This window comes from Nicotiana sylvestris, chromosome 1 (assembly GCF_000393655.2).
Source record: "Nicotiana sylvestris chromosome 1, ASM39365v2, whole genome shotgun sequence".
NCBI classification, from domain to species: Eukaryota; Viridiplantae; Streptophyta; class Magnoliopsida; order Solanales; family Solanaceae; genus Nicotiana; species Nicotiana sylvestris.
Window position 1 is genome coordinate 4,156,522 of NC_091057.1, and position 27,558 is coordinate 4,184,079.

The window sequence follows — 27,558 nt, forward strand, 5'->3', positions numbered from 1 at the left end:
TCAGCTCAATCCATTCAAGAAATCAACCATCACCACCAAGTTGAAAACTCAGAACTTCACCAGTTGGTCGGGCATGGTGCTCCAGGGATAATTGGATCCCAAAACCAATGCCAATCCATTTCTGCACCCCAGGTGAGTATTCCCAACCCATCACAACCAAATTTACATGGGTCAATCGCGTCAAATATTAAAAAAGGTCCTTGAGAACATTGTTCACCCAATACTGTTCGACCAAATGTCAACCCCCAATCCAGCCCAATTCAAAGGAATTTATTGATGGGAGACCCTTCCTTAGTACCTACGGAGATCACTTGCCAAGTTTCTCAGCAATCTATTGCAGGAATTGAATCTCCTCAAAAAATTGGAAAATCCTTGCAATCCATTGCGGGAAGATGAAAAAATTGGACAAGTCCTTTTTCCTTTATCATTTTTTTATTTTATATTTTATTCTAATTTTAATTTTTTTAAGTAAAAACAATACTATTCACGCGCCTTGGCAACGTGATTTGCACACAGTTTAGCCATGTCAGCTGTAGTGCTTCCACATAGGCATGGTCAACGGTCAAAAGTATTTATTATTACCTATTTTGTCAAGTTGGAGTGTACAAATGAAAAAATCCAAAGTTCGTGTATCGGCTTTCAAAATCCCTACAAGTTTAAGTGGCCAGGAAGCCATTACGCCTTTTGTTTACTTCTTTTAAGTTTAAACACCCTTAAGGAACCGACAATAGAAATTTATGGGTGGAGTCCATCAGAACCACGAATCGATGGCTTTCCACCGATCTCTTCCCTCGAAAAAGGTCTGTTTTTAGTAGGGGTGATTGTGTGAAAAACACTGTTGCATGCAATTGAAAAAAGGCGTAATGACTTCCTGGCCACTTAAACTTGTAAAGCTTTTGAAAGCTAATACACAAACTTTGAACTTTCCCATTTGAATACTCAAATTCGTGAAACCCTTAACTAATAAACACATTTGACCCTTGACCCTACGCGCTTGTATTACACATTCACAGACGTGTCCATCCAGTCAGCAAATGACCAACGGGATTGTTACACGTTAAGGGCGCGAAAACAAACCTCATAGCTGTGCTGGAATAAATTTATTAATTTCTAATTTTTCTTCTATTTCCCTTATTTTCTTCTTCACCATAGCTGTGCAACTTTTACCTAACTCAAGGTACCAAAATTATCCAGCAAACCAAATTAACTACGAAAAGGGCCACAAATAATTTACACAGTACTACGGCAAAAAAAACCGAACACAAAGGAACAACAATGGATACTTAGAACTGTTCAAGTGAATTAGAGAAAACGAGTAAAACATGGATAATATAGATCAACAGAAATCTGGAAATTGTACCACGAACCGAAAAAAAACAACTCGCCGGCGATCTCAAACGTCCTCAACACTCAAACCGAACAACCACAAAAATATCTTTGTCCCTTTGTTTTTTTGCTCACTTCCCCATCTCCTTTTCTCTCATTCTCACCCCCCAGATCTGTTTCTCTGCCCCTTGCGTGTATGTATGTTTATCTTGCAGCCGTTTCTGGTGGTAGGCGGCTAGCTTTTAGATTGAGAACAAGAAAAGCTCAAAATCCGAAGGGGGGAGGGGGGGAGGCGCTGTTAGGCGTAGATGGGGAGGAGGGACTGGTTGGGTTTGTTTGGTCGTTGTTGTGGGTTATGGGTGAAGCCTTGTTTCTGATCGTTGGGGATGGTGCGAAGATACAGGGGTGGTGTGTAGAAGACGAGATCTGGGGGGGGGGGTTCTATTATGGAAATCGGCGGATGGGATTTCTTCTTCTTTTTTGGTTTTCCTTATAGTTTCTATTTATTTTTTTGATTTTATAATCTTTTTAATGAATAGTAACAGATACACGCGCCATTTGAATGTGACTTGTACGCACTATGTCCATGTAAGATAAGCTACCGCCACATAAGCATAGTCAATGGTCAAAGGTGTTTATTAGTTATAGGTTTCACGAGTTTGAGTGTTTAAATGGGAAAGACTAAAGTTTGTGTATCGGCTTTCAAAAGCCCTACAAGTTCAAGTAGACTGCAAGCCATTTCGCTTTGAAAAAACAAAGAAACAAAGAGTGGACTACTAAACCCTTTGGGTGTTAGAACAGATGACTGAAGGCATAATCTCTTGGCTGAACAAATAATGTTGTTAACTACCGACTAATAATATGAACAAAAAGCAAAGAAACAAAACGTGTGATAGTAAAAAATTGACCTCCGTATCTCATTAATTCGAATAATGAAAAGCTTACACCAGAGTCATAGAATTTGGCTAAAACCTTAAACTTACATATGCCCTCTCTTAGGGGATGTAAATGAATAAGAAACCAAATAATACAAATAATCAAAGATGGGAAATGCTAAATCTATATAAATAAGTGTCATAATAAAACCAACAGTGACCATAGCTATAATAAGCCACCAGACATCTTTGTTCCAAAATATATTATCAAGGTTAAGTGTTTGAACACAGGCCAGAACTGAAAATGTTGTTGCATAAAACACTGAAACCATAGCAATTACCACCCTTGTAGGTAAAGATATGTAAAAATCATCGGTTTCGAATTTGCAAAGAATAAATGATAATAGAGTACCAATGGTGACTGCTGAACTTAAAATAGCTGCACATAAGTAAAATATCATCGACTTTAATTCATATTTCAGTTTGTTGAGGAAGATTGGTAGGCCGGTTTTCTGATCAAAACCTCCTGGAAGTGTGAAAATCGCAGCGAAATTGACAGTGCAAAGAAGAGTAGCAAGTATTAGTGCAGAATTTGCTAGATTTCTTATTGCATCTTCTGCTTCTTTTCTTATGTGTAAATGGTTTTCCTCGAATAGCTCTTCTGCTGTTACACCGTTGGAGTTTTTAACGTCCCATAGACGTGGATGTACGTGGGATTTTACGCGCTGCAAGAATGATCATGAGTTAGAAAATCACTAAAATACTAATGCAGGTATTTGTTGAAGTTGCATTAAGTGAAAACTAATAGTATAACCTTTTGAATGAGATGTAGGAACAAAAATTTAAATAAAAACCAGGCATCGTCTTCTCAAGACCTATCATATCAAATTATCAAGAAAATAAACTAGGCGCAGAAGTCTTGCTATTAGTGATCTTCCAATCCAAGACGTATAGATTAGGATATCTACACATAAACCTATACTTGAGGTGTTTTAGGCCTAGTTATCTTTAAACCTCAGCAGATCACTTTTAATTTGGGCCAAACCTTCTATGATGGAAAATAACATACAATTATATTATTAATACATATATACATGTGTGTGTCAGAGAGTGTGAAAGTCCATTAATTCTAACGATGTCCAACCCGAACTACTTGAGAGCTTGTGTGGTTGATTTTGGGGGAATTTGGATTAATACTTGGCCTATATAGAGTTTGTCTACAATAACAACAAGCCATCATTCAGATGGCACCATATGAGACATTGTATGGCAAATGTTGCCGCTCTCCAATAGGATGGTTCGAGCCTGAGGAAAGGAAAATGTTGGGACCAGATATAGTGTGAGAATTGATGGAAAAGTTCCAACGTAAATGCAGCCAAAAGCGGACAGAAAGCGTACTTCCATAAGGGGTGTCATAAGGTAGGCTTCACGGTTGCACATTCAAGTTGACTAGTTTTACGTGGGCTGTCAGCCTACGCTTGGGACCAACAATGTGAGCAAGCTTACACAGAAAGCTAGCGAGGTCCATCTGTAGCAGAATTAGCTAATCAAAAATAACAAAAATGCACACAAAGGAGAAGAGAAAAGTACCTTAAACCAAAGCACACCCCACATCATCATGAACACAGACAAGATACACCAGATCTCTTCCTCATGTTCTGCAGTTGATGTACGGAATGGCGACCCGACATTAGCTGCATAATGCAGAATAGTATTCCCTTTTTGATCAATATCTGCTAGGATTCTATCTTTGTGAGCCACTGTTTTGACCAAATAATCAAAAAGAAATCTGTTTTTATGCTTCACTGCTACATGCAATATATTCCTCCCTTCTTCATCCAATGTCTCGACAGCTTCAGGGTATATTCGCAAAATTTCCACCACTAACTCATTGATTTTAAGTTTTGATGCTTGCATTAACGGATTTTGCGCACTGTGTGTATAGCTCCAATCAAATTTTTCCAGCAACATTTTTGCTAATATTAGTGCAAGAATATGCTTTTGCTTTGCTTCATCAATGGCTTGTAACCAGGAATTACCTAAAAAGAAGATACATACTTAAAAATGCATGAATTATCATATAATGGATGATTATAAAGAGATATGTTGCTCGGGCTATTCGAATATGTTGTTGTAGTCCATGTTGGATCCTCAAAAAGGCATTATTTTAGGATGATCCGATATGCACCTGGCTGAATTTTTGAAGAGTCCGAGCAATAAAAATGGAGAGCATACCTAACAGAAAGTTGGCGAATAAAGACCTTTCTATGGGGACAACTTTCGTTCTAGCTTGTGTATTGCTCGAGTTATCGCTAAGTTTTGATTCTTCAAACAACACTGGAATACCTGCTCCATCAAATAATAAAGTTAGTCGTTCAAATAAAATCAGATCGAAGGGGAGCTTTGGCATAGCTGGTAATGTTGCTGCCATGAGACCAGGAGGTCACGGGTTCGAGCTGTGAAAACAGCCTCTAGCAGAAATGTAGGGTAAGACTGCGTACGATAGATCCTTATTATCCGGTCCTTCCCCGGACCCTGCACATAGCGTGAGCTTAGTGCACCGGGTTGTCGTTTCCTAAAGTATAACGAGGAGCAATTCTAAGCTATGGTTAGTCAAAACTAGAGACGATTTTAGAATGATGACTTCAAGTTCTTAAATCAAGAATAAATACAAGACGATTGGCGAACAACAACAGTATGAATAACCCCACCAAAATATAAAAGAGATCAAAATAAACTAAATTGAGGATGATTTAAAACAAATTGAGCTTACAAAAATAGATGATGATTTCAGCCATCTGAACAGGAACTGAAGGTGTTTTGCCAATTTCTTCAAACAAGTAAACAGATCCACTCCTGAATGATAACTTCTTTGTAGCCAAAACATTTAAAGCAGTCATACCATCATCATCACGTATGCTTACAATGTCTGGATATAGATTTACGATATGTATTGCTAGATCTGCTTGACATGAAACAAAATAATTAAGTCGAGAAATTTTTATAGCCCCACAAATGTTAGGACGACAGGTGTAAGATCATTAGTTTCTAAAGTTGTATTGCCAAACAAATGTTACTACACGTATAAGATTGCAGAGTTTCAACAGTTTGTTTTTTCTTTCTTAAACTCTATATCTAGTCAAATAAAAAAAGGGCAGCCCGATGCACTTAGCTCTCGCTATGCGGGACCTTACCATGCATTTCTGCAAGAGGCTGTATCAAGTCAAATAGATTCATATAAATTGAAACTGAGCGAGTACATAAATTTGGAAAAACATGAGCTAATAAATAAAATTAAGAAAATTCTTTTTTCCCAAAAAAGCGAAAAAAAAGAAGGATGGGAGGTTAGGTAGTTTGGATTATGACCCATCATTTGACACATCTTGACCTAATTTACTTTGATCAGAGGCGGACCGAGCATTTGAGCACGACGGGGGCACCATTATATGCTAATTAATAGCGATAAAATTTGACGGGCAACTTTTTAAAAACTCAATGATTTTGATGACTTATCATCCAAGTACAAATAAAAAGAAGTTCTAAAGAAATAAAAAGCATCGAACAAAGAGAGATTTCTTCGCAAAATAGGTGCTACGGAAAGGAAAGGTATTTATTTTAAGACTGTTTCAAACTTTAAAATTTCTAGCCTTTTCTCAATTAAAAAAGGTGTCTATGATCAAAAGGGTGTTCAAACTTCAAAAATTATCAAAGAAACTTACTAAAGAAATCAAGATTAAGGGTGTGCTAATAGTCAAAGAACTGAAGAAAAGCCTCAAACTCTTAATTAGATGTCATTGCCGAGTTAGAGTTGACGGATATCCGCTACTTTGTCAAAGTGATTGTTGAAGAAAGTTGTGGCAGAAGGATTTGTATTTTTCTACTTCCGAAGCGCGATAAATTACAATTTGAGGCTTTTAATTTTAAGGGAGGGATTTGAAAAGGAATAAAATTAAGTAAGTTGACTATTATATATTAAAACTAAACTATAATTGAATTAAAAAAAAAAAGATAAAAGTAAAAAGTGAAGAAGTTTGGTATTAAATACAAATTAGTTGAATTCAAAAGAGGTATAATAAAAAGGTGAGGAGAAAGTGGTGAAAATGGGATTGGAAACCACGACATCTAGCAAAGCTGAAAATTTAAGCGCCCCAGAAAACCACTCCTCCAATCTGGGCACACGAATATTATTTAAGGGGTCCCGGCTATATGCATAGATATATATAAGATAAATATACATGGTTTTTGTCGAGGCTAACGGGGTCCCTTGACCCCTCAACCATCAACTTAGGTCCGCCTCTGACTTTGATTGAAGTAAATTTTGGACGAGTCGAATCAAGATTCACATAGTTAAAAATACAAATAAATGAATGTAAGAAAACAATATGTTTATCGATATAAAGCTTACCATAAAAATAATGGTCTACTGCTGCATGAAGAACAGTTTTACCATCATTTCTCCTCATGGTGAGCTTAGTGACATCGTAATTTGCCAGAAAAGTAAAAATTTCCTCATCCCCACTTGCAGCCGCTACGTAAAGTGGTGTCTCACCTATAGAAGCGGAATCAGGATTTCAACTTTACGAGTTTTAAATTTTAAAACTATGACTTCAAGTACTAATAACTGACTTCTAAATTTAATATATGTACATAATTGATGGATTTCTCAACATAAATACACTGTTTGAACAAAAATTACTGAATTCGACAGAATCTGTATCTGGACTTCTACCTCCGCCTCTACTCACCTAATTTATTGCGCAGAAAAATTAAGTCCTTCTCCTTTCTCAAAATCATCTCTACCATATCCTTTTTACCAAATCTAACAGCTTCATGCAACGGCGTATCTCCACTGCTATTCGTAATTTCCAGATCTTTAATGTTTAACGGATCAAGAATTTCAAGGCCAGCAACGTTACCGTGTATTGCAAGAAAGTGAAGGATGGTTTCGCCACGATTATCAATCGGTGCGACGCCTTCTTCTCTCCAAAAATAGCGTAAAAATTCGAGAGATTGCTCTCCTGATGCAGCTCTGTAAGCTTCTGATCTGCAATTTGCTTTGGCACTGAAGTTGCTCTGCATTCTAGTTTATTTTTATTTTTTTTGGTGGTGAGCATATATGATTATTGAAATTGGGCTACACTTTGTACCAATTATTTAGTGTTTTGTTTATATATATATATATTTCCTCCCCTAGGGAAACAAGTAGTAGACTGCACTGCAAGTATATCCACCAACGTGTATAATGTGGAAAGATTGGAATAAGATTTTCAAAAGTGATGCTAAATGATGCCATTTAACTTTTAATTTATTACATCATGGCCGGTGAGTAACGGAAAACAATAACAACAAATCCAGTATAATCTCATGAGTGGGGTCTGGGGAGGGTAGCGTGTACGTAGACCTTACCATTTCCTTGAGGATAGAGAGATTATTTCCAATAGACCCCCGGCTCAAGCAAAGAAAAAAGAAAGTAGTAACAACCAGAGGCGGATCCAGAATTTGATAGCTATGGGTGCCACTATTTAATGCAAACGGACCACTAGTGAAAAAAATTATATTAGGGAGTACATGTAGTCGGTTCGATCTGTTTTGGATTATTTTGGTTCGGTTTGGTACATTTTGAATTTATTCAATCCAATTTTTTTAAAAAAATATGCCTAAACGAATATATCATATGCCCCTTTAATTTACATGTAGTTGATTAATACCACATTATGTCTTTAATGTATCACTCTAAAAAATCTCTAAAATTAATATAATAACAACATATGGATAAAGAGAAAATAATTAAAATTACATTCAAATAAAATTTGAAAATCTAGAAAAAAGACAAAGGAAGAAAATAAACAATATAAATAAATAATACAAATGAGATTGCACAAAAAATGAATAATAAAGATGAAGAAAATAAGAAAAATTAACAAAAAGAGCATAAAGAAAAGGGATAAAGTAACAAAAGGAATAACAAGGACACAAATTCCAGAGAGTCTGGATCTTGGGTCTTTAACAGGGAATTTCGACATTACAACCATGGCACCTAGCACCTACATTCATTTTGTGTATTGGGGTGCCACTTATTTATTATGTAGGATATTTGAGGAAAATACTAGTACACATAAAAGATTTTATCCGAGTGATCGGGTGGCGTACCACCCCCAACTCCATACATAGATCCGCCCCTGCTAACAACCAGCAATAACAACAACAAGATAATAAGAAAATATGTAGTGATAAAGATTACCAATAACCGAATACAAGGCTAACAACTAATTCTACTGGTATGGGGAAGACACACACTCAACTATTTAATAACATTATACCCTAATTCTCGGCTATAGATATAACTCAATTATTTTATCCATATACTATAGAAATAAAGACCGAAAAAGGTAAGATTGGTCTCCAATAACGCAAGTAACTTGTCACGTATATAAAAATGTCACGCAAGTGTATTAGGGCGTTGACAACTCACCTTACATAATATTCAGGTGAACTAATTAAAAGTAGTAACAACCAGAGGCGGATCCAGAATTTGATAGCTATGGGTGCCACTATTTAATGCAAACGGACCACTAGCGAAAAAAATTATATTAGGGAGTACATGTAGTCGGTTCGATCTGTTTTGGATTATTTCGGTTCGGTTTGGTACATTTTGAATTTATTCAATCCAATTTTTTTAAAAAAAATATGCCTAAACGAATATATCATATGCCCCTTTAATTTACATGTAGTTGATTAATACCACATTATGTCTTTGATGTATCACTCTAAAAAATCTCTAAAATTAATATAATAACAACATATGGATAAAGAGAAAATAATTAAAATTACATTCAAATAAAATTTGAAAATCTAGAAAAAAGACAAAGGAAGAAAATAAACAATATAAAAAAATAATACAAATGAGATTGCACAAAAAATGAATAATAAAGATGAAGAAAATAAGAAAAATTAACAAAAAGAGCATAAAGAAAAGGGATAAAGTAACAAAATGAATAACAAGGACACAAATTCCAGAGAGTCTGGATCTTGGGTCTATAACAGGGAATTTCGACATTACAACCATGGCACCTAGCACCTACATTCATTTTGTGTATTGGGGTGCCACTTATTTGTTATGTAGGATATTTGAGGAAAATACTAGTACACATAAACAATTTAATAACATTATACCCTAATTCTCGGCTATAGATATAACTCAATTATTATATCCATATACTATAGAAATAAAGACCGAAAAAGGTAAGATTGGTCTCAAATAACGCAAGTAACTTGTCACGTATATAAAAATGTCACGCAAGTGTATTAGGACGTTGACAACTCACCTTACATAATATTCAGGTGAACTAATTAAAAGAATAAGAAAAAACCTCATTCTCCGATCCTAATCTAAGGGACAACATTTTAATTCCTTCATCATTTTATTCTACCATTATGTTAGTATTCTGATTTGTAATATCATCACAGAGTATGTTATAAACTCTGTGGTGATCACTGAATATTTGATTGTAGCTAGTTCTTTCTTTTTACATGCTTGCTAGTGAGGCTATTTTATGCCTCAATAGAATTAGTAAGGTAAGGTTTAGCACGGTTTGTATTATATGGGTAACAATATCGGTGCTATGGTCCCCCCTTATTTCTACTTTTCCTAATTGTTGTATTTTTCTTTTCTGTTATTAATAAAAAACTAGCCCTAGGCGCTTGCCTAGCGGATTGCCAAAAAAAAAAATATTTTGGGAAAAAAAAAAAAAAACTAATACCCTCATGTCTTTTACCATTTGACGCATCATTAGCATTATTTTTTTAAGTGGGTCGGAAGATGAGTTTTTTCCTTCTTTTTTTTTTTCTAGGTGGCGTCACGCGGAGGCGGAGCTATGTACTGAGAAGAAGGATCATCGAACCAGTTAACTTCAGCAAATTATATATATATATATATATATATATATATATATATATATATATATATATATATATATTATTTCGAGTTCTTGACTTGGAGTAAAGGTTTATATACAAAAATTCTTAAAAATTACAAAAATAGTAGATATGAACTTATAGCTTTAAAAATTACAATGAGTTCAATGCTAAAAATTTAAAAGTTGAACCGATAAAATTAAAATCTCGGATCCACCCCAGCCGATGAGGCACTAGTTTAGCAGTCTGCTTATATGCCCCGCTACCTTCAAATCCTAGGTCGGCTTTAATGTCGCATGGATATTATGTAAAATAAGTTGTTAGAGTGGCAACCTAGCAACTTGTTATATATATATATATATATATATATATATATATATATATATATATATATATATATATATATATATATATAGTTTTGTTAGCTTTTTCTTACGAAAATTAGTTTTATAATTGTGATACAATAAAATAAAAGTTGAATAATCGTCCATGAAATAACTTCCTCCTCAGGTCAGGGGTAATTTAGAATATTGGACCAGTGAATAAGTTGCTTAAGTTTAGTTCTTTGGAATAACAAAAAGAAAAGCTACTTACCCCATTTACCACTGGAGATGCATTTGCTTTCTTGTTTTAAAGTAAATAAAGTAAAATTATTTGTGGAAAACATAAAAAGAAAAATTGGACTTCAGCATCAGATTCAGCTTTTTGAATTTATTAACAATTTATTCAGCTAAGAGTAAAGGATTTCTTCTCTTTTCCAGATATTCCTCTGTTCTTGTCGAAATTTATAGTACTTGATAATATATTCAATAGATGGAATTATGGAAATAACAAATTCACTTTCCTTGTTAAATAGAGTGTACTAATATTCTTTTCTTTTCTTTTCTTTTTAATAAAGAAAGACGACTAATTATATTGAAGTCATAAAGCGAGAATATAGTATGGAGATAGTCCCTATACAACAACGACCCAGTGAAATCTCACTAATATAATGTAAACTCAATACTAACCACTAGCAGTCTAAAACAAAATCCTAATAGACTAGCCTCACTCTGGTACGCCGTAGAAATATGCACAACTACCTCCTAACCAGAGGCGAATCTAGGATTTTAATTCTGCGGGTTTAACATTTAAAGTTTTTAGCATTGAACCCATTATATTTTAAAGTTATGGGTTCATATCTACTGTTTATTATAAATTTATTAATTTTTACATATAAATTTATGCTTCGCGTCGAAAGTACTGGGTTCAGTTGAACCCGGTAGATGTATGTTGCATCCGTCCCTGCTCCTAACCCACGACCTTAATAAACAGTAGACCTCTACAACTTCTTATCTAGGGTAATGTCCTGGGTATCTCATTCTCAATTTCAGTTATACGACGAACGTTTGATCGGACACGGAATATAAGGAAGAAAGAATTTTTGTTTTGCACATATCAAAAGTACTTAAATGAGTCCATTACTCAAATGATTATTCAACTATCTAGTAAACTCATGTTTGTTTTGCTTATAATACAAAAGTACTTGCCTGTGCGTATATTCACTTGAAAAATCACTTGACTTGCGGTAGTCGTTTCGACTAATCAAATTTCTTATAATAAAATATTTGACTATTAGAAGGATTACAAATAATTTAGTCACTTTTTTTTCTATTTTCTGTTATTATTTCAATTAGGAGTGAAATGATAAGTAATTGGGAAGTACTTTTGGTCCTGAATGTTTGTTGTGAGGACACTGGAAATCGCTACAAAATGAACAATTTCTGGCGACAAAACTTGCTACCAAAAGTAGACAGAGACCACTGGTATGCAGTCCTTCTGCATTTTTTTTTATCTAAGTGGCTGAGATAAGAAAAAATGCAGAAGGAAATGGCCAGAGACCACTGGCATCATTAGTTTCAGTGGATAAAGTCAAAGAAGCTTAGTAATATATGAGTGACTTTATTAATGTCTAGAATAACATGAATGTAAGGTCACAGCCAGTACAGCAGATTTGCACAATCTGAGGGAGAATATTCACCTTAAACTACTTCTATAAGACTAGTATAAGCTTGCTTCTTTAATCAACTATGTACATCTCAAAGAGATGCTGAATTATACATACACTGTTATGAGGTAAGTTCAGTGCAAAAAACAGGCTCTCACTGGGGTTGGGGCCGTGATTGCACGATGAAAATCTCGTTACCAACCAAACATCCTTCAACGTCTTGAGGAGAACCAAATTTACGTTCTAGGTAGAAACCAACAGCGCCAAGCCTCTGACCAAGTTGACGCCTGAAAATGGGGTCGTATGTTAAAGGTTTCTTGCTATAATCCACGGTCAAATGAATAACTTCTCCGTCAGCAGGAGTATTTCCACCTACAACCATCTCCTCACTAAAGTTGGCGAATGCCAGTGTGCGGACTGTGTCATCAAATTTACCACTAGACAGACGCCATGGTGTACCCCTCGTTCCTGAAGCGAGTGTTTCACCAAGTCCAGGTGCAATCTCAGCCTCAACGAAGTTATGATTGTTGTCAGTTGGGCTAAGAGTGTGGAGGACAAAAGATAAATCCGGTGAAAGCATTTCTTGCACTAGCACAGCCATTGTAGCATCTTTCTGGAGCACACCAGCAGCTCTACGGCTCAGTACTGCTCTTCTAGTATACAATGAGGCCCAAACACGGGCTACAGCATGTCCAAACCTTATCGGATCTGAAGGGCTAACATTAGGAATTGAATCGTAAAGTCCAGCTGCTGACATCCCCGCCAAATCCTCAACATTAGCACTTGAACGCACTATTAAACGTGCATTACCCGAGAATAATTTTCCCAAATTTTCAATGACATCTTGTCCAGGCAGTAGAGAAGATATTAACTTCTGGAGATCATCACAGTGTTTATCAAGTTCACCACCATCGATTTGAGCTGTTTCTATCTGTTCGACAAGCAATGTGAAGGTCTCCGTTAACTTGTTCGTTTCTAATGCCATTTCCATAGAACCAAATGGAATTACTGCTCCAGCAGGGACCTTAAATGAAGCTGGCACCCCTTGGTCACTATAAACTGTAATCAGATAGTTCATCAGACAAAAAAGAAAAAAAGAAAAAAGCATAAAAATGAGGCAAAGGCATCTATGTTGCACCAACGGCATCCATAAATTATGCTACGATAAGCCAAACACAAAAATTAAATCCCAATTACCTATATCGCGAGTACGCTATGGATAACAAGCATAGTTAAATTTATCTTTTATTCCTTATTATAAGATTAATCATTATGCTTGATCTATAGGAAAGGCAAGGGACACATTTAGTAACAGGAAAAAGAAAAAAGAAATCAAGAATAGAAAGGGAGAATGAACATTTACGTGAAATGTTCATATAAAAAAATACTCATCTGGTGTTACAGAACAGACATTTTAGCTATAGCAACTAAGAACAAAATAATAACAGTACTGATGTTATTATCAGAGGATTGTCCTGAAAAGAACCAACCTACCTTTAGCAGAAGAAGATGCCAGTAAAGCTAATTGAGCACAAGAAGCCGCTTTTGCACCACTACTCTGTATTTCTGCATCAGCAAGAGGAATAATACCTCCAGTAGGTACCACCTGTAAGTAAAGAACTTAAGCTAGCTTGAATAGCAAATAACTTTTTCTTGTGTGTGTGTGTGCGGGGGGGGGGGGGGGTACAGAGGGAGAAAAGCAGAACTACGGTCCAACATATTTACAGAAACATGTCATCGGCAAGAAAAGTTATTTACCTCTTTAAAATGAGAAGATTTGATAGCAATTGAGGAAGCACTGCTGTCCGATGAGGCTGCACTTGTAGATGAAGCAGTAACTGAGAGATGTTTATTTTGGGAAACACCAGTGCCTTTCTCTGATGAAGAGGAAGTTAACTTTACACCAGTTGATGATGCCTCTAACCTGAAAAATGAAGGGTCAATAACCACAGAAAATTAAGGCAAAACAGAAAAATTATTAAAGCATTACAATCATGAAGGAGTTAAAGTTCTCATCAGAAGTCAAAACTGGTGCAGCATGTAGAAATCAATGACATAAGGGGTTTGAAGAAAATAACCTCACATATTTTCCAGTTAGTTCTCTTATATCAGAAACTTTGTCATCATCGTCGCAGGTCACAAAAACTACCTTTTCCTGCAATCAAAAGAAAGTAACATTTCTATAACTAACACTCACATAAAAGGAAAAAGCCTATAATTAGATTTTGGAGATGGGGGCAAAATTTGGAACTTGCCTGTCGCGCCCTAACACCTAGATGAGATAAATGAGGTAGCTCCTGTAGAAGTACAACCCCAGATATGTTACTTCCTGCTGCTGTCACCTGTAAAATGGTCGACAACGCCGTTCAGTATCCTGCTCTGAGTAATACATAAGTTTCTAAAGCCTTAGGATTCCACAAAAGAAACAGAAGGATGAGAAGCACGGGCAACCTCTTCATCTCCATCAGCTTTGTTCACTACAAGAATAACAGGTCCGGTTGCCGATGATGGTAGAGTCCCTGGGACAATTCTATCCACCTGAAATGTATGTAATCAGCCCATATACTCCAGTTACGGATATGATAGCACTATAAGAAAAAACTTGTTTAGATAGACTTAAGATAAAATTTCAAAACGAGAAAAATGCATGCATTCGCAGCATTAGAATTAAAGTTAAAACCCAGAACTAGTACGCGCAACTTAGATTTGCATCAAAACTTTAAGGGGTGAAATTTCTACATGAGAAAGGATTTTTCATTTGCATGTTAGCGTTTGTTTGTGTTTGATAGTATAGAGACAGCTTGCAAGAGAAATGGCAATGGTTATGCATTCAGGAAGAAAAATTATAACATGTACGAAGACATAGTGTGGAATAAACAGTATAACATGCACCTGTATTAGCTGTCCAAAAGCATCCCCTGGAACGAGAACATCCCAGCCCGAAGACCCAATTGTCCTTCTAGTAGCCTTCAAAAGTAGTGTAGCAAGCTTTGAAACCTGAAAAACCACACTACAAATGACACGTATTTTAAAAAGTTAGAAGCCACTTGTCAACTTATAGTAACATCTTCCCAGTCAGAGAGAAATAAGCATAATCAGATTGGAGCAAACACTATTCAGAACAAAGTATCTGTCCAAATCATACCCTGCTCGAATTTCAGCTTCAGTAAATGTTCTCACGCTATTTTCAGGAATCGCCAAAGATTTCCCTAAAATCTGCAATACGACAAACGCAGTTAGTCAGCCCTTATCATAATTGGTCCAAACTTAAATGCTCAATTTGGATAGTTTACAGGTAAATCACCTGGACTTTTTCAGGGAATATTTGGAGAAGTGTCTCGGAATACTCCTCAGTTAACCTCCGACTTCTATCAAGAGTAGCTTTTAGTCGCAATGCCCATATAGTTTTACCATCTTCACTGCCTTCCGTAAAGATAAGCACAAAAAATTTCAGGAGACCTGAAGCATATCATGATTGCACATATGATAAATCATTGGATGACAATAAGATACCTTCGGTTTCTGAAAGTCCCCTCTTTTTCCATGACAAAAGCTCATTTCCAACAGCTTTGCATTCCTCAGGTTTCCAACCAGATAGACCTAGTTGTTGGATTCCAACATTAAGTGCTCCAATTGGATCATTCCAAGAGCTAACATTTTTCTGCGCTACATTATCTGCAAGTGAATCAGCTCCTCCCCGAGCTTCAACTGCATTGACAAACCTATATATTTTGCAGAAAGATTCTTAAAATAAATGGGAAGTGTATAAACATATGCAACTGATGCTCAAATGAAGAAGAGAAACCGTCGATCAACTTGTCCTTGCCTCTACTCTAATTATTAAAGATCTTTTTACCGCCAGGGAAAAGGGAAAATATTATAATTAGAAAAAGAACCAATCTCATACTGATTACGCCCTGAGCAACACACACACATATGTTCCTTTAGCACATATCTGGTATTCAGAGTATATACCTGCTCAAAAGGACAAACGCATAGTCTTCGAGCCCAATCTCGCAGAGACGCCACTGCATAATGACAAGTTGGAAGTATTAGATGATTCAAGTAACTGGAGTCAATGACAACTTTAGCTTTCGGTAAATTTAAGAAATTCATACCTTTTGCCGCATAGCTATTGCAGCATCCGGAGCATCATTACGGAGGCCACTTTCAAGACCCTTGACAATTACTTCACGAAGAGCATTCAGAGAGTTTATTGTCCTGACTAGAAATTCAGTCCTTTCAGTCTCTGAAACATTATGTTTTTCATCCAACATAGCCAATCCCTAGGAAAGACGCCAAAACCAGAATCAGCATAAGCTTCAATAAGGGAATAACCTAAAAAGGAAATCCTTGCTACACTAAGGAATTAAATTTCAAAAATTCAGTCCAATGTATACCCAAACAATGTTTTCAAAAAATATTTTGAAAAGGAAAAAAATTTGTGGACAAATGGGTCAAGAACATGGAATATTTAACAGTATAAGAAAATGCAAATAGGTAAGAGCCCATCTGGTGCACTTGCGGGAAACTCCTTGCTGAGGGCATGTGCACCCCCGGGATTAGTCGGGGCTCTTAGAGACTCGGACACCCGGTGCAAATCAAAAAAAAAAGAGACCCGTCTGAAAAGGGCAAATTATCCCAACACCAGTTTTTATTAGACTCAAGCTCTTGAACCCAAGAGGCAAAAACAGAAAACAATTGCTGGAGTCCAGGTATCTACCATAATCAGAGAACTACGGAATTACTGAATAATGACTCAGCACACAAGTCACCACTTCATAGCAAAAGATACCATCTTTCAGATAAAAAGTCATTCTACTTCCCATACACCCGAAAATTGAATTATTTGGGACACAATGGAAGGGCTTCACAGCCATTTAGACCGTTATATTCTAATGAACTTCCAGAATGTGCAGAAGCAAGGAATTCTGATACTAAAAAGTTCTTAAACAGTGCGAAAATAAGAAAGGGTGGCAGAAGAGATGGAGAGAACGTCCTAAGACAAGTCTTAAGCTTGAGTCAACAACAACAACAAAAAGAAAAACCAGTTTAATCCCGTAAATGGGGTTTGGGGAGGGTAGTGTGTACGCAGACCTTACCCTTACCTTATAGAGATAGAGAGACTGTTTCCGATAGACCCTAGGCTCAAGGAAGAGTGGAAGATTGTAGCTAGTGGGAATTGAACCAATGACCTTGCAAAGGTTTTGAACCCCCTTGACCACTAAGCTATAGCTTGAGTCATTAAACATATATTTGTCCGATATGTAACACTTGTACATACTTCACTATATTACATCTAAGTCAAACTTATTTACATAACTATCTAACAAACATATTACAACTGCTTACATACTAAAAAACGCACCCAGCGATTGTTAAAATCTCATCATATTTGTAATCAAATTTGGACCTTCTCTTATGTACTATCACCAAAACAAAATACTTACCTTTTTGGACTCCAAGAATGATGAAAGCATTGACGATCTACTTTCATCGAGAGATTCCCTTATAGATTCCAGTTGTTCATCAAGACTGAAAGGAAACAATAGAAAAAATTCATATCAAGCAAATTCCATTTTCCCGTGAGCAAGTTTTTTATGGAAACATAATCCACCTAATCAATTCTGTGTAAATCATACAGACATTCATAGGCATTAGGTACTCCAGAAACATATACCCCGAAGAGACACATCTGAAAAGGGAAAATTATCCCAAGACCAGCGTTTATTATACTCAAGCCCTAAGAAGATACAATATTTGCACTGCAAGTTTAACCAGCATGAGAAGACTGAAGTTGGAGTGTAAAATTAGACGAGATTGTGATACCTAACTAAAAACAATACAGATATTGAAGCTCAATGTTTCAAAAAGAAGAAAATGTACACATACAATTAAAATGTGATGGTTGAAATGAAGTGTTACACGTGTCTTATGTGATAAGAGGTTACCTAACCAAAGTGGAAGTCAGTGCTATAGAACAGTCGTTAGACCAACAACTTTTTATGGGAGTGAACGTTAGTCATTACTCCTAATATGTTCAAAAGATGAGTGTCGTACTTAAAATGAATATTGAGGTGGATTTGCAATCAAACAAGAGATTAGACAAGATTAAAAATTAACACATCTGATAGAAAGTATAAGTGGCGCACATAGAGGATGTTAGTTTGATAGTTGAATAGTAGTAAATAACCCTAATCCCATATGTATTAGGAGTAGGACATGTATTTTATATATATAGGGCTTATTGTATCATTGTTAATATAAATCAATAATATTTTCTCCCGTGCATTCTCACATGGTATCAGAGCTTCGGTGAGAAAATTATCGTTGTCCATCATTCCAGCGGCTTCCGGGAAGAAAGACCTCGTCGCCGTGCAATTTTCCGGCGACTTAAGAGGCTGTCCGTAATAAAAAGCCACTTTTAGTCAGTGTTGTGCAAAAACCAACACCACCACGAAGTAGATCGGCCTCCAGCGACCAACCCATAAAAAATTCTCCATTAGAAGACCCCCCACGCGCCGCCGGAAAAAAAATTCCGGCGGAGCTCCAACGTCCACACGCCGGTGCGTGACAGTGTTTCCGGCCAGATTTTGGAGAAACTTCTTCAAGACAGTGTATTCTCCTCGCAAATCCGAGCCTACCCATCCAATTTAATTCAAATTTCGATCAATTTTATATTTTTCCGGCGTGAATAGTGATTTTAGAAGAAAAAAATTTCCTTTTTCCGGTGCAACATTATAATGGCATTCATATCTGAAGCCTTTAACTCACAATCTGTTGGATCCACTGTATTGAATCCAATCCAGATGGTTTCTTTACCGGATTATATTGAGTTTCTTTAGTACAAAACATGTAAACAGACATCTTCAGGGATAACTTCCGTTGTTCAAACAGATAGAAGTATGACTTGTGTCTCCCAACCTTCAACCTCTGAGTCTTGGGTTATTGATTCAGGTGCATTTGATCATATTTCTGATAACAAATCTCTTTTCACTAGTATTTCATATTTTCAATCTCTTCCAACAGTCACAATGGCCAATGGGTCTCAAGCCATGGCAACTGCAATAGGTCAAGCAAGTCCACTTCCTTCCTTATCTTTAGACTTAGTTCTTTATGTTCCTGGTAGTCCTTTTAATCTCATAGTCGTTAGTCGCTTAGCCAAATCACTTAAATCTGCTGTTTTATTTCTTGATGACCTTGTTTTTATACAGGAACGTAGTACAGGGCGGATCATTGGTACCGGACGTGAATCAGATGGACTTTATTACCTTATCCTTACAAAATCACATGGACTCGCATCTTGTCTTCCTCCAATAACTTGTCCCGTTACTGATTAACCAGATATATTACATAAACGGTTAGGCCAACCCAGTTTGTCAAAACTTCAGAAAATGGTACCTGGCTTATCTCACTTGTCCATCCTAGAGTGTGAGTTATGTCAGCTCGGTAAGCATACCCGCTCCCATTTGCCGCGGCGTCTTGATAATCGAGCAGAGTCACCTTTTAATTTAGTCCATTCAGATGTTTGGGGTCCTAGTCGGGTCAGTTCTACCTTGAGATTCCGCTACTTTGTCAGTTTCATTGATGATTATTCCAGGTGCACTTGGATATTTTTGATGAAAAATCGATCTGAGTTGTTTTCTATTTTCCAGACCTTCCACGCTGAAATTCAAAATCAATTTGGGGTTTCTATCCGCACATTTCATAGTGATAATGCCCTAGAGTATTTGTCTTCCCCATTTCAGCAGTTTATGAACTCTCATGGGATTATTCATCAAACATCTTGTCCGTACACATCCCAACAAAATAGGGTAGCTGAAAGAAAGAATAGACATCTTATTGAAACTGCTCGTACCCTACTCATACAATCTCATGTTCCGTTGCGTTTTTGGGGGGATGCAGTCCTTACATCTTGTTATCTTATTAATCGTATGCCATCTTCAGCTATCCAAAATCAAATTCCATTATCTGTCCTGTTTCCCCACTTACCTTTGTTCTCTCTTCCACCCCGTGTGTCTTTGGGAGTACGTGCTTTGCTCATGACCTTACTCCAGGAAAAGATAAGTTAACTCCCCGTGCTCTTAAGTGCATATTTCTGGGTTACTCAAGAACGCAAAAGGGATATCGATGTTATTCTCCTGACCTTCAGTGATTTCTTATGTTACCTTCTTTGATACTCAATCATACTTCACAGGTCCAGTTAATTACTTAGATATTTCTGAGGTGCTACCAGTTCCTTCTTTTGGAGATTCAGTCCATATCTCACATTCATCTTCCTTCATAGCTCCACCACCTACAGTTCCAGTTGCAGCTTTGCCACCTATAGCTCCAGTGCCACCATTGAGTCCAGTTCTACCAACTATAGCTCAAGTGCCACCACCTAGTCCAGTTCAACCTTCTACAACTCCACCATCCCTGACTTATCATCGTCGTCCGCACCCAGCATCAGGCCCAGCTGATTCATGTCCTGCACCTGACCCTGCAATACTGCGGACTTGTCTCCTCTTAATCAACCGATTGCACTACGAAAAGGTATACGGTCCACACTTAATCCTAATCCTCATTATGTCGGTTTAGGTTACCATCGTCTGTCATCAGCCCATTGTGCATTTGTGTCATCTTTGTCCTCTGTTTCCATCCCTAAGTCTACAGGTGAAGCACTATCTCATCCCGGATGGCGACAGGCTATGATTGACGAGATGTCTGCTTTACATACGAGTGGTACTTAGGAGCTTGTTCCTCTTCCTTCGGGTAAAGCGACTGTTGGTTGTCGTTGGGTGTATACAGTCAAAGTTGGTCCAGATGGCCAGGTTGATCGACTTAAGGCTCGTCTTGTTGCCAAAGGGTATACTCAGATATTTGGACTCGATTACAGTAATACTTTCTCTCCCATGGCTAAAATTGCATTAGTCCACCTTTTTCTATCCATGGCTGTTGTTCGCCATTGGCGTCTCTATCAGTTGGACACTAAGAATGTTTTTCTTCACGGTGACCTTGAGGATGAGGTTTATATGGAGCAACCACCTGGTTTTGTTGCTTAGGGGGAGTCTAGTGACCTTGTATGTCGGTTGCGTCGGTCCCTCTATGGTCTAAAGCAGTCTCCTCGAGCCTGGTTTGGTAAGTTCAGCACAGTTATTCAGGAGTTTGGCATGACTCGTAGTGAAGCTGATCACTCTGTATTTTATCAATATTCTGCTTCAAATCTCTATATTTATCTAGTCGTTTATGTTGACGATATTGTTATTACCGGCAATGATCAGGATGGTATTAGTAAGTTGAAGCAACATCTCTTTCAGCACTTTCAGACTAAGGATCTGGGCAGATTAAAGTATTTTCTGGATATTGAGGTCGCTCAGTCTAGCTCAAGTATTGTGATCTCACAATGGAAGTATGTCTTAGATATTCTTGAGGAGAGAGGAATGACAGGTTGTAGACCTGTTGACACTCCGATGGATCCGAATTCTAAACTTCTGCCAGGACAGGGGGAGCCTCTTAGCGATCCTACAAGATATAGGCGGTTGGTTGGTAAATTAAATTATCTCACAGTGACTAGACCTGCCATTTCCTTTCCTGTGAGTGTTGTGAGTCAGTTTATGGATTCTCCCTGTAATAGTTATTGGGATGTAGTTGTCTGCATTCTTCGGTATATAAAATCAGCTCCAGGCTAAGGCTTATTGTTCGAGGATCGAGGCCATGAGCAGATCGTTGGATACTCAGATGCTGATTGGGCAGGGTCACCTTCTAATAGACGTTCTACGTCTGGATATTGTGTCTTAGTAGGAGGAAATTTGGTGCCTTGGAAGAGCAAGAAACAGAATGTGGTTGCTCGGTCTAGTGCAGAAGCAGAATATCGAACAATGGCTATGGCCACATGTGAGCTAATTTGGATCAAACAATTGCTCAAAGAGTTGAAATTTGGTGAGATTAGTCAGATGAGACTTGTGTGTGATAATCAAGCTGCTCTTCATATTGCGTCAAATCCAGTGTTCCATGAGAGAACTAAACACATCGAGATTGACTGTCACTTTGTTAGAGAAAAGATACTCTCGGGAGATATTGCTACAAAATTTGTGAAGTCGAATGATCAGCTTGCTGATATTTTCACAAAGTCTCTCACTGGTCCTCGTATTAGTTATATATGTAACAAGCTCGGTACATATGATTTATATGCACCAGTTTGAGGGGGAGTATTAGTTTTATAGTTAAATAGTAGTAAATAACCCTAATCTCATATGTATTAGGAGTAGGACATGTAATATATATATATGGCTCATTGTATCATTGTTAATATAAATCAATAATATTTTCTCTTGTGCATTCTCACAGAGGATAAAACAATAGAAGTTGGATCATGTCATACATAGACCTCCAAATGCACATGTTTGTAGGTGCGAGGCCATGATGATTGAAGGTGTTCAAAAGGAACAATACAAACTGAAAAGTTCATGGAAGGAAATTGTCCGAAAAGACATACTAAAATTTTTCGGAATCCATACAGACCTAGTGAAACCCAGAACATAAAGAAGTAAAAAATTCCTTTGGGGAATACCAATCGGATGGCTCTAATGCTTAGTCATGTTCAAAGAGGGCACAACTAGCTTTATGAACTCTCCATAAGGGTTTGTCCCCGTAAGAAATTGAGGAACAACATACATGTGAGATACCATTATCTAGCAAGTGAAGAAGCCTATTTTACAAAATAATGAAACTGGACCATACACATGCAACGGAGAAGCTGGAATAGTTGGTCTGCTATATCATTTCCTTTATTATCCCACATCAGGACTGACTTTTTTCTGCAGAAATCAAATATTGAGAAACATAACAGATTAATGTCCCTACCTCCCGGCATTGAAGAAATCTTTTAGTTCATTGTGGAAAATCTTGAATTGTTCTACAAATGCCTCGCTATATTGTCCAGGTTTCTTGGTAATTCTTTCGAGCATTGCTTCTGTGGATACCAGATCTTCAGGGCCAGCATTTCTGTGGAGCTTGTTTTGTATAGTATGTTTGATTTCTTGCTGAAGGACAGGTAAATATTATTTTTTATACTGAGAAGGACAGGTAAATATTATTTTTTATAATGAGAAGGACAGGTAAATATTGAGAATGAAAAGAAAATTTAAAAAAAAAAATTGGTAGCTCTACAATTACAACCTTAAGGTCATGGGGTATATCATTCCTATGAGCGATGTCCCTGATTCTTGTTAACGGAACAGATTGAGTGAATTCTGCTTTAAAAGAAGGCAGGCACGGCTGCATCTTGCGGATTACAAGTATTTCCTGCATATAATGAAAAGAAAGCTTTTCTAAGCAACTCAAAAAGCAGAGCTCGGATACAAGACGATGACAGACTCATATCCACAAAGTACATCACGAGGATTTTTCTGTAACTCAAAAGCTTTATAATCTCATTATCATATATACAGACAGCAGATATATGATTTAACACTATTTAAAGCAAGGGCTTATCTTGACTAATTGTTACTTTGTGTTGGGAATTGTCTAACTATTAATGAGATTAAAGAAAGAGTACATTAAGAAAGTTCAGACCCTTCGTTGTTAGAAAAGTACAGCTGATTCTGGGAAGACAAAAAATAATCTGAACCACTGTATTAGCTCATTAATAGAATCAATAGCATTTTCTCTTCGGGGTAGTAGCTTCCAAATCAAATTTCGAGGAATGTAACATAGACCAACCAAATTTCGATGAATCTGAATCACTGGTATGATTTCCAGTCACTTTTTGTTTTATTGCCGAGAAATCCCCCAGGCCCAACGGCGCACTGTTTGCAACTCGTTGGATAATGCGCACGCACTTCTACCTTGTCGTAATTCCAGTCACTTATAACGAGTCACCAAAAGTACCACCACTTAACAGATCCAATAAGAATTGAATAACCGGCTCAAGAGACGAGCAATGTGTTCCAGAATCCATAGACATAATAAAAATTAAATAAGCATAATGGGTTAATGATTGAATACCTGAAGTGTAGTGTCTCGCCTACTCAAGAGTTTTTCTACTTCACGAAAAATAAGCCTGGAAATCTCTGCATGCCTATTTGGTCGATGGTGACCCCCATCTTCAAGGCAAGGAATTTGCCCTGTGTTTATCCACTGCACCCAAGCGTAATATTCAGTACGAAGATAGAAATGAATCAAATCAAGAAAGTAACCTAAAAATCATACAACACCTTTAGATAGACAGCTGCATATGTGAGAGCCTCCAACCGCTGTGAACTATCCATGTTTTCAACAACTAGTTCTCGGACAACCTCAAGCTAGAAAATAGTAAAAAATGAAGACAGTTAATTATTAAGCTTTAGCATGTTGATTCTGGTAGGGGAAAAAGCAATTTGTGGTATAGTAGACCACCAAATGGAGGGCAATCAATATCTCTATGGATTATTTAGCAAGAAATAAAACGGAAGGAAGAGAATGTTGTAACTCATTAGTCAATTCGCATAAGAACCAAGTGCCTGTGCTACAAACACTAACTCTCAATCTCATGGCAACATAATCTCTCCCCTTGCCTCTGTGCCCACACTTGATCTTAGCCAGAAAACAAAGAAAAGGTATCCCTTTTCCTCTTTGCCCGTTCCTTCTCTCCCTTCATATCCTTTCACCACTGATAATCATAATAAGGGTCAGTAAAAATATATGAGATATATAGCCAAAAAGGAGACACTCATTTCGAAGACTTCACACACCAGTAACAAGTGAGCTGAAAAGAAGGCACATATACAGCAGTGAGGATACAACAATGCATACTGATGAATTATAGGGAAAAAATAGCAGAGATTCACTGTGATGCTATCTTGCACAGACGTAACTCTTTTATTGCACAAACAATTTCCAGAATGCAAATCGTGCCATTAAGACGAGATCTAATCAATCTTCTCACCTTTCGCCACCAATTCCGAGCATTTTTATCACCTTCAACGAGCTTTAGGGAAATCCCAGTGAGACCTGATGTGTCCCACTTCCTGTTTGTTTGGGAATCCAGTTCGTCCTTTGAACGTACAAAAGATGCAGCCCTCCCTTGCCATTGCTCCACAAACGGACTTGTTACAGCGTCCAGAACAGCAGTCTCGCCAGTAATTGTAGCTCCATTATCAGTTGCCTCTTCTACTTCCTCCTCTACTACAAATGGATCCAATTGCAACAAATTCACAGGCTCATCTGTCACATTCCATTGACAGACCAATTCAAAACTTCCTCCTTCTGGTAGCATCAAGATCCGGTTACTGCCGTTTTCCCATAACATATTCTTGTCCTTACCGACAATTACAAACTTATACTCAAGACTCTCACCAGCTGGTAATTCCAATTCCGAAATCCATCCATTTTCTGTCCAGTCCATCATTATATTCTTCTTCCAGGACCCTAATTCTTTTGCCGATCCCAGAACTGCAATGTGCTCCCCAAATTCAACTTGGTGTTTAAGCCGAACACGCAGCTGTACCTTCTCACTATTCTTGTTGTTCTTTCCTTTCTGTTGCTTTTCCCTGCATCCGAAAAAAATTTAGTCAAGGAAAAAAACACAATTCTTAATTTAGCGAATGACAACAAAGATTTTGCTGAACTCATAATATAATTGTATGATAGAATAAGTAATGACTTGAAACAGGAATCGAACACTATCATCGTGAATATCTTTGGAGTTTATTTGCTAGGAACCCCTTCCCTCGAGCTTCATATTCTCAGAATTATCACAGCCAATAACCCCTGGAACTCCTTTGTCTCCTAGACAGTCATGCTTCTTCTAACTTAAGATCCCGAAAATATTTTGCTTCCCTCTGTCCTGGAAACCTCAACCAACTTATGCTCTCTATTGTCGGCGATAGCAGACAACTTACAAAATATCATTCTAGAAGTACTATTCTAATCCACCAACAAAATCCAGAATGTAATGCTAGGACTACTACCCACCTTAAACATAGTATGAGGTCTTCTGCAACTAAAGCTTAAAGACTTCATATCGAATTATTTCAATTTAATAGGTGCCGGCTTGTGGAATCAGCCACTGATACTTGCATCAGGGTAGGCTGCCTACATCACACCCTCTGGATCCTGCATGAACGCGGCATGTTTTGTGCACCGGACTGCCCTTTTTTTAATGGGTGCCCACTATTTTTATCCAAATTATTAAGTATTCAAGGTGAAAATTTTTGAGCTTTAAAATCAAAGTTAAAGACACCTAACATGGACAATAGAGTAGAAGAAAACAGCATCCTCAAAAATAAATCAAATATATACGCAAACACATACATACACTATTCTTTTTCCAAGTTATAAAGAATTTAGGTGAAAATTTTGAACTTTTTTACAAACTAAAGGACACCAAAAAAAGGATAGAGAGAGTATAAGAAACCAGCATTCTCAATATTCCCTCTATTCCAGTCTCTATTCCAGTTCATGTGACGATTTTCTTTATTAGTCCATTTTAAAAAGAAAAACGCATTATTATATTTGAAAATAATTTAACTCATACTTAATGAGAAGCTTCTATAGCTACACAATATTAGGCACGTTTAATATCACTAGTTTCAAAAGTTTTTCCTTTATTAAAATTCGTGTCTGAGTCAAACTACAACAACAACATACCCAGTATAATCTCTGAGGTCTGGGTAGTGTGGTGTGTACGCATATCTTACCCCTACCTTGTGATAGAGCTTATTTTCAATAGATCATCGGCTCAGTAAAATATAAGCACTACATTAATGAAAAGACATACAAGAAGGGACACTAGGGACAGTACCGCGTGTCGAGTCAATTACGTTACATAAATTAAAACGGGGAAGTACAATAAATTCAAATTCAAACAATACCTGGTTTCAACAGAAGAAACTGCACGTACAATTCCAGTACCCCTTCCTTTATAATCCATGAGAAAACCCAATTTTTTTCTGGGCAACAAGATTGAATTTTTAACACTTGTTTGACTCAGCTGGGGAAGAACAGTGAATTGTTTCGAAATTTGGTTGTGGGGTTGTCTCTTTTTTGCATTTAGAGTAGAATAACAGTGTGTGAAATGCAAAGAATCCATTATCAAAGCACATTAAACAGCGCAAGTTTGTGTCTTTAGCAGTTTAATTATAAACTGATTCTTGAAAAATTGTTAAGAGAGAAAAGAATTTTGAGGTAGAGTGGAATCGAAGAGTACTAATTCCTAGGATGGATCTTGAAAAATTATTTGTTAATTAATATGGGAAAAAAGCAATCATGGGATTGGAAAGAATGGACCCTCCATTTGTGGATAGGTGTCGTTAACGCTTAACAGTCACATGGCAATTTTTTTAGATCTTTTTTTCTTACTAAGATTTTTTTTTTTTTTTAATGATGATGAAGTTTCTAAAATATCTTTTTTCATTCTAATAAAATATTTTTTAATCTTTTTTTTGCTTTTTAATTTCTATTTGTTTTAGTAAAAAATTAGAACAATTTATTAGC

General features: G+C 36.9%; 2 protein-coding genes across 2 annotated transcripts; both read right to left on the reverse strand.

The window, feature by feature from the left end:
- Positions 1-2,239: 2,239 nt before the first annotated feature.
- Positions 2,240-7,329, reverse strand: LOC104227332 (protein ACCELERATED CELL DEATH 6-like). Its single transcript, XM_009779557.1, has 6 exons — positions 6,947-7,329; positions 6,607-6,750; positions 4,975-5,163; positions 4,437-4,547; positions 3,792-4,240; positions 2,240-2,926 (listed from the first exon to the last, which is right to left on the reverse strand). The coding sequence occupies exons 1-6, from the start codon at positions 7,278-7,280 to the stop codon at positions 2,306-2,308; spliced, it is 1,848 nt and encodes a 615-aa protein (XP_009777859.1). The 5' UTR covers positions 7,281-7,329; the 3' UTR covers positions 2,240-2,305.
- Positions 7,330-12,036: 4,707 nt separating this feature from the next.
- Positions 12,037-27,332, reverse strand: LOC104227331 (phosphoglucan, water dikinase, chloroplastic). Its single transcript, XM_009779556.2, has 19 exons — positions 26,937-27,332; positions 25,010-25,613; positions 24,300-24,386; positions 24,091-24,222; positions 23,263-23,388; positions 22,948-23,126; positions 17,553-17,637; positions 16,221-16,388; positions 16,078-16,130; positions 15,616-15,824; positions 15,407-15,525; positions 15,248-15,318; positions 14,995-15,112; positions 14,554-14,640; positions 14,358-14,444; positions 14,181-14,257; positions 13,861-14,026; positions 13,597-13,708; positions 12,037-13,161 (listed from the first exon to the last, which is right to left on the reverse strand). Exons 1-19 carry the CDS (start codon positions 27,152-27,154, stop codon positions 12,257-12,259), a joined length of 3,603 nt encoding a protein of 1,200 aa, XP_009777858.1. The 5' UTR covers positions 27,155-27,332; the 3' UTR covers positions 12,037-12,256.
- Positions 27,333-27,558: the final 226 nt, after the last annotated feature.

Bases quoted from the DNA above. Each gene is read 5' to 3' on its own strand.
- LOC104227331 (XM_009779556.2), bottom strand. From the start codon at position 27,154: ATGGATTCTTTGCATTTCACACACTGTTATTCTACTCTAAATGCAAAA. The intron at 15,526-15,615 runs GTATCTTATTGT...TCTTTACGGAAG, and splicing joins GGGACTTTCAGAAACCGAAG to GCAGTGAAGATGGTAAAACT. The intron at 14,027-14,180 runs GTTATTTTCTTC...TTCATTTTTCAG, and splicing joins CTAACTGGAAAATATGTGAG to GTTAGAGGCATCATCAACTG.
- LOC104227332 (XM_009779557.1), bottom strand. From the start codon at position 7,280: ATGCAGAGCAACTTCAGTGCCAAAGCAAATTGCAGATCAGAAGCTTAC. The intron at 4,548-4,974 runs GTAAGCTCAATT...TTGATGGAGCAG, and splicing joins TGAAATCATCATCTATTTTT to GTATTCCAGTGTTGTTTGAA. The intron at 2,927-3,791 runs GTACTTTTCTCT...TCATTCTTGCAG, and splicing joins GGGGTGTGCTTTGGTTTAAG to CGCGTAAAATCCCACGTACA.